We start from the raw sequence: 7,131 nt of genomic DNA, 5'->3' as shown, positions 1-7,131 counted from the left end.
GATGTGGGCAGAGCTGCAGCTTTGGGCAAGCTGGTTTCAGGGGGTGGTTTGTTCCAGAGCAGGGGGCAATAGAAGGAGCCGGGCGGCCCCCCCCACGCCTCAGAGGGGATGGGAAGCCCCATTGTTGGGTGTCGTCGCCAGGGGCCACCTGCTTCCTTGATGCCCTCGGGACCCAAGGTGCCCAGCGCAGGGCAAGCGGCCCTGAGGGCACCTCTGGAGCCCAGCGCGCCTGCTTTGTGCAGCAGCAGCACCAATGGCTCTCGGGCCACGGCTCTCCCTCGGCCAAGCGGTGGCGGCGCCAGCGCTGGCCCTTCTGCTCCTCTGGCTTCCCGGCGGCTGCCCTCCAGCCTTGCGGGATGCTGCTCCCCTTCTGCAACCCTCGTCCCTCCTCGTCGTCTCCCTGAGCCCTCACAGACACGTCTCACAGAGACCGGGCATGGAGCACGGCATCTCCTGCTTATGGAGTAAGCCCATGAATCAGGGTTACCAGCCAGCCCCTGGAGCACAACTGCAGCCACAGCCCCCACTGCATTGCTCCTGCTACATCAACCCTGCCTGGGGGAAGAATACACCTTGCTGGTCTGGGCAGCTTGTGCTGCAGGCAACCCTCCTGCCTGGAAGAACGCCACCAGCCACAGCCTCCAGTTTCATTACAATGCAGTGCTCATCAGCTTCATGCTCTGCTCCTGGAGGCCTTCATCACAACTTGAGCATTGAGATGTGCGGGCAGGATATACGACTGCCAGGATTTGGCCCACACATTCACCCGACCCACGGCGGGGAGGCAGTAGAGCTGGGCTGGTGTGCACGCCTCCAGAGTGCAAAGTGGCAATACCGTTTTAGCAGCCACGGAAGCAACTCATCTGCCCTTCTTCCCAGCAACGATCATGAAGAGGCACTACCACCGTCTGCTTACCCAGGAGTCGAGGTGCAACCCACATGTGCAACCCACTCCAACTACGGTTCGACTGTACGCTACAGGCACCATGTGCTCCGTTTAGCTTCAGTCAGCATTGAGCAGATGCCGCACATCAGCTACAAGTGTTCTCTCAAAGTCGAGCTTAACTTACAGCGTGGTCTCAGGATCAGCTCCAAGCTCCTTAGTGTTCCTCACCAGCCCCTTCGCCTCTCCTCGAGTCTTCAGCCTCTTGCACTTAGGGCACTGGCCTACAGGCTGCAGGACACACAGGGTAGAGGAGGTTGCTTCAGTTCCTACAATTTTTTGACTTTCCAGAGCAACTTCTGTGCTGTACCTGCTCTTCCACAGCTTGGTGAGCTGCTAGTGGGGAGCATAGTTTTCCCTGGAGAAGTAGGAACTGGAATGGAAGCCAAAAACAGGGCTTTCCCTCTCACCAAAAAGGAAAATTGGAATGCTGCCGCTACTTCCTCTGCCATAATAATATGCAAGAATTGTTTTTATCCAAAGCTGGAAAAGGAGAATGATTCCAAATTGGCCAGCGATGCTGTGATTTCCGCTGTGCTTCAAGAATTTGACAAGAACCTTCTCCCTCGGATAGGTTATCCATCAGGAATTGCAAGAGCACTGCTGGAGCACAAAACACTTGTAAAAGGCACAGTGTCAAACATAGTCACTTTCAACATCACGTGGCTGGCAGCCAAAGTAATAGTGATGCCCAACGCTGTGAATGTGGAAAAAGCTTTGGGAGCAGCCATAACTCAAAACCCTGTGCCCCTTTTAACAGTTGTGCTAATTTTTCTAGCCTACCTTGTTTTGGCCCTCTGGGCCATGACAAAAGACAAGGCTGACAAGGACACAGAGGACAAGAACCCCATTCTGCCAGACAAGGAGCCTTTTGATAAAGTGCACTTTGCGGTCACGTTGTACACAGGCAGTCGCTTAGGAGCCGGAACCACCGCAGATGTTTTTCTTCAACTCGTTGGGCAGGATGGCACAAGTGACGCCTTTTGCTTACGACACCCACATCTTCCGTCATTCCATCAGGGAAGCACCGATACATTTTTGCTAACTGCAGAGAAAGATTTGGGAGATATTTGTGCCTTAAGGGTCTGGCACAACAACAACGGGCCTTCTCCAAGCTGGTTCCTGAGCAGAGCAAAAGTTGAAAACGTGGACACCAACAAGACCTGGTTCTTTATCTGCCGCAAGTGGCTTGCGCTCAACAAGGATGACGGCTTACTCCAAAGGACATTCCTTGCCATGAGCCCAAAAGCACGTCTCGGCAGAATTGACTATTTTTTGATTAATCTTGAAGCAAAGCTGAGAGATGGTCACCTCTGGTTCTCAGTTTTTGCTCATCCTGGCACCGGCACTTTCAGCAGGCTCCAAAGGTTAACGTGCTGTTTGGCAATGTTACTACTGAACCTGCTTGTTAATTTTATGTTCTTTAGGGCTGACAAAAAGGAAGAATCCCCACTACCTGTGAGCGTTATGAGATCAATAGCATTAGCAGCCGAAAGGGCTTTGATTACGATACCTGTGCAGATGCTCCTCATTTCCTCATTTAGGTATTCCCAGAAGGAACGTTTTAATGCATTAGAAGGGGACAACATTGAGAGACAGAAGACACCACAAAGCGCTGTCCCCTTGTTCTTTCGCAAGAGACCAGCATTAGTTTTTTGCCGGGGATGTGTCTGCCTCTCCTGGACATTAATTACAGTTGTAACGGGGCTGTCTTCATTTTTTATTGTCTTCTATGGCTTGTCTTATGGGCAAGAGACCTCACATCAGTGGCTTTTAGCATCTTCAGTCTCCTTTGCAAAGAACATCTTCTTTTTCCAACCGCTAAAAATCCTGTTTTTCTCTGCCCTGAGTACACTCCTTCACAAATATTGTCAAAGTATTCCGTGGCCAACTCAGGAAAATTATTCTGACTTTAAGCCAGATAAAGCAATGGAGACAGAAGAGGAGGTGAGAGAGATGCACCGTAAACTTGTTCAAATCTTTCCCTTCACTTACATTGCACGTGAACGCCACACCAGACGCCGAGAAAGGAAAGATTATCTTAAGAATAGTTCCAGTATCATCCACTTAGGGTTGAAGTCAATATTATTACTTTTTGCTTTTTTAAAGGTCATAAGGTTTAAGAAGGGAGCAGCTATTGGGAAATTCAACTTATTTCATCCCATCAATTTCAGCCTCAGAGGAGACATCACTGACATTTGGGGCTCAGGGACAGAAAAATAAATGGGAAAAAGTGGTTTATCTGGTCATATGAGCAACGCGGGATATTGTATTTAGCACTCTGTGCTTTGTACTTTTCAAATAAATGCTCATCATTGTTTAACTTAATTAGTCATTCTTGCCTGAATTGATTAGTAAATTTTAAGGAGTTCTTAACACTCAGCCACTTGCTTTGGACTCTGTTCTGGTTTTCTCCCAAATTTTGGCCTTGTATCTACCTCAGTGGTACTTTCCCGTCATGGCAGCTGATACCTCTTTTACATAGACAATGACTGGAGAACAAGGCTATGAGGGGTAATCTGGCCTCTGGCAAAGAGGCCATGAGCGGATCTATGCTAAGCTAAACTAAGAGAGAGCTAAAAAAGGTGAGTGCTCTGAAAATGCTGATAAAACCTTTGCTCCTCAAAGCATAAGCAATAAAAGATGAGAGGATGATTTATTGTGCTTTGACCCGGCACAGTTAAATTAGGAGTTCTTAACACTAACAGCACATTTACATTTGTATGTGTGTTTTTACTTTTGCAAGGCATCCATGTCAGCCTCTCCAATAGTATAAAGAGTGTAAAATGGCCTTTCCATAGAATGCTGCTTGCCCAAGAAAGCTCTAAGGGCACGTTAATGGAGGGATTTCTTTTACCCTCCAAGGCACAAAAGGCCATTACTGGAGTATCCCCGAACGCAAACGAACGTTTGATTCCGGTAACACTCTAACATCCTCTCTTACCTGGCAGTTCACGAAACCAAGCGCAAGTCAGTCAAGCCCAATGGCTTAACTGCTGCCATTCGGAGCAGCCACGGCTGCAGTGCAACTGCTCATCTTCCCCAGCACTATCCTTGTCTTAAACTTGCTTCTGCACCACACTCTTAGTCCAAAATAAAGCTGCCCAGCCTCCTTCTCCAAGGAAGCCCCTGCTCTGAGAGGGGAAATACAGAGACTCGCAGAAAAAAAGAAAAAAGCATAAAAGGAGAGCACACAGCAACATACCCTTACCTAGTGAAGGAGTGAACTCTCCAACGAGGATCAACCAGCACAGGAGAAAGAAGTGCAAAACCTGATTTCTTGTCCCGCTGCTCTTTTCCTGGGAAAAACAAAGTGCAAAGCCATTGATAAGTGGGACACCAGCACAATATCTTTTTAAAGATATCTCTTATCTATTTATTAAAAATTTGGAAAAAAAAAAAAAGGACACATATATAGTCACAAGCCTTTTTGTAAGGCTTACTGGCCTTGAGTCCTCGGTTCTGGGCTTAAGTGGCATTGCTGTTGCTTTTCTTTCTGCCTCCTTCCAGAGAGGCAGTGACAGGATGCAGGCAGCAGCTCACGGAGGGAGTCTCTTCCCCAGTTGCTTTGTGGCGCAGGGAGGATATTTTGGTTTCTTCGGGGAGCGGGGGAAGCATTTCTGGGCAGAGGTGGTAGGAGCTCATCAAAGGGCATGCTGCCAGTTTGAAAGCTCAGAGCTGGACTACAATTAGTATCTGTAACCCATCTCTGTCTCTTCTTTTTGGAAAGAGACAATAGGATTCTTATATTGCAGATCCAACCAGCCCTGCCCACTGGGATCAATCTGCAGTACCTGAGTTGGGATAGAAGGCATCGTTTTCCCTTCTTTTGTGATTTCGATGAAAAGGTACCCTAGGAGGGGGGACACTGTTTAAGTGAAAACTTCACTGGGGTTAGATGGTAAAATGTGACAAGAATTCCCTTGGGTTTTGTTTGTTTGTTTGTTTGTTTGTTTTGGGTGCACGTGCTAGAGATCTAGCATGACTTCCAAAGAGCTTCTGAAAAAATGTGCCAAACTCTTGTGGACTTCACCTGCCTCTTTATAGCATCGCTCACCATGCCCAGACGCAAATTCAGGACTCCAAAGTCCACTGTTAGAATTGCCATAATGATCAAGTACTTGGGCTGAGAAGATGCCCTGGCTGCATGAACTGTAAGAAAGCCATACAAGACCAGTCCTGTCATGGCTGTCAAGGGATAAGCTTTGGCCTGGAAAGCTGGAGAAAAGGGAATCTCTCCATTCTCTAGAGTTCCATTGGGGCAGTGACTAATACGATGCAGTTCCAAAAGCCCTTTGTTAAAAGGGATGCAGGCGCCTTCCTATCCCTCTGTCATCAGGAGGTTTCTCATGCGCTTGCCAGGCTACTTCCCAAGAACTGACGGGCTAAATTGCCCAGCGGATGCCAAATTGCATGTTTCTCTAGCAAACCGAAAGCATTTCCTCTCTTTGCTGCTCTTTCTTGCATTACTCTCTTTCTCAAAACATGAGAGTGGCCCAAATTGTGGAGGCGACAGATTGTCCACTCTCAGCTCTGAAGGAGCTGACTTTGTATACAGACCCGCTATGCTTCAGCTAGCTGCACAGGCATGAAAACGTCAGCTCTCTTCACCCTTGAGCGGCAATCAAGCCAACAGGAACAAGGGCTCCAAACATTTCCCTCATATTTTACCTTTGTTCATAAATCTGTGCTCATCCGTTTGCTTGACAGACAAGAAAAGTGAAATGTGTGCCTTGCTGTCCACCAAGACCTACCTTCATGATACTGAACAAGAGAGTGATGCCCACTGTGCTTCTGACACTCTGCTAGCTCTCCATTTTACAGAGGAAACCAAGCTTTTGCCACAGGGAGACAACAGAGCTAAATAGAAAAGTCTGGGGCTCTGCTTCTGTGGCCTCTAGTCTGCGTGGTATTATACTGGTCCTTGGGAGCAGCTAAACAGTTTCTCAGTTGTAAATAACTTATTCTGTTCAAGGAGCTATGAAAAATGTTAAGAAAGGAATGTCTGATCCTATGATGTAGCAGGAACACACCATTTGCTTGCCCAGGGCTGCTGCTGGCACCAGCCATGGTGCATACACTTGAGCGGAATTCAGGAGCAACTGTCTAGAGGTCATCTTGACCCTTTGCTACATCCCAATAATCGCAGGTCGTAACACAACCGCCCTGCGCTTCCATCTGTGCTTCCTACAATCTCCACACTTTCCAACAGCACAAAAGGTGCCAGCACAACAGCACATGCCATACATGCCGACTTTGTACCCAGCGACAGCAAAAAGATTCACACTGATCAAACCAACTCCCGCCCCTTTCCCCAAATGGCCTGTCACTCACCCATTGGCAAACACATCCAGTGCACATACATGGAGCTTCTCCAGCTCACTCAGTGCCTGTGATTTTGCCAGCATCATCATTCTTCTCACTGCACTGTCCAGCTCTCTGTTGAGCCACACTGAACGTCCAGCGCCAAGCAGCTCCAATCCATTAGCGATGGCAAGTGCCATTGCTGCAGAAACCAGCGCATTAGAGCTTGCCAAGTAGAGCATTTACCTCTACATAAATTCCTGAAAGGGGCTTGTTTTGCCTGCTTCTTCGTTTGCTTGTTTGTTTGTTTCAAATGGGAACTGTCTTGTAGGTGAAAGCAGTCCCAGGCTTTAAGACATCATCCAGCAGTATCCAGCTGAAGAAGTAAAGGTTACACTTGGTAAAACTTGCATCTGCTGCTTTTAACTTGGAGAGACAGCCCTCACCATCTCCTAGGGTCTCCTTATTGCTCCAGGTTGCACCCTGTAACAGAGAAAGACAACTGCTAGAAAACAGACGATACTGAACTTCTTTGCATTCACACAAGCAAGGCAAATTCAAAAGTAAGCAAGCCAAAGGAGGAAAAGAGAAACTTTATTTTCAGGGAAGAGTTAACTTAGTAGGATGATGGAGATCCTGGCTTCTTTAAGGCATGAGTTTATGTAGTTTATATCTAGTGGGGGATTTTCCAGTGTCGAGTAGCAAGAGCTGACTGGCTGGAGCTTTGCCCTGCAGATGGAGTATTTAGCATAGCTCTCTGAAAGAAGGCTATTTATTTATTTATTTATTGCTCTCTACTCACGCCTTGCCTTAGTGGCCGTGTGGCAGCTGGCTTCTGAGGTATCCCCTTCTCGTCTCAGCCAGCCACTTTTTCTCACAAGCCT

General features: G+C 47.8%; 1 protein-coding gene across 1 annotated transcript; it reads left to right on the top strand.

The window, feature by feature from the left end:
• Positions 1-436: 436 nt before the first annotated feature.
• LOC148592945 (polycystin family receptor for egg jelly-like) lies at positions 437-5,073 on the top strand. Its single transcript, XM_088533036.1, has 3 exons — positions 437-464; positions 1,488-2,504; positions 4,991-5,073. The coding sequence occupies exons 1-3, from the start codon at positions 437-439 to the stop codon at positions 5,071-5,073; spliced, it is 1,128 nt and encodes a 375-aa protein (XP_088389162.1).
• The last annotated feature ends 2,058 nt before the right edge of the window (positions 5,074-7,131 follow it).

The sequence above is a fragment of the Tinamus guttatus genome, unplaced genomic scaffold (genome assembly GCF_059628265.1).
Source record: "Tinamus guttatus ecotype Peru unplaced genomic scaffold, ASM5962826v1 Tinamus_guttatus_pri_ptg000475l, whole genome shotgun sequence".
Lineage (NCBI taxonomy): Eukaryota > Metazoa > Chordata > Aves > Tinamiformes > Tinamidae > Tinamus > Tinamus guttatus.
Note: the sequence above shows the minus strand (reverse complement) of the source record. Positions and strands in the feature narration are given on the sequence as shown.

Excerpts from the sequence above, each read along its gene's own strand:
- LOC148592945 (XM_088533036.1), top strand. The coding sequence starts at position 437 with ATGGAGCACGGCATCTCCTGCTTATGGA. Across the intron at positions 465-1,487 it reads CGGCATCTCCTGCTTATGGA|AATTTGACAAGAACCTTCTC; the intron begins GTAAGCCCATGA and ends CTGTGCTTCAAG. Across the intron at positions 2,505-4,990 it reads TAGGTATTCCCAGAAGGAAC|CATCGCTCACCATGCCCAGA; the intron begins GTTTTAATGCAT and ends GCCTCTTTATAG.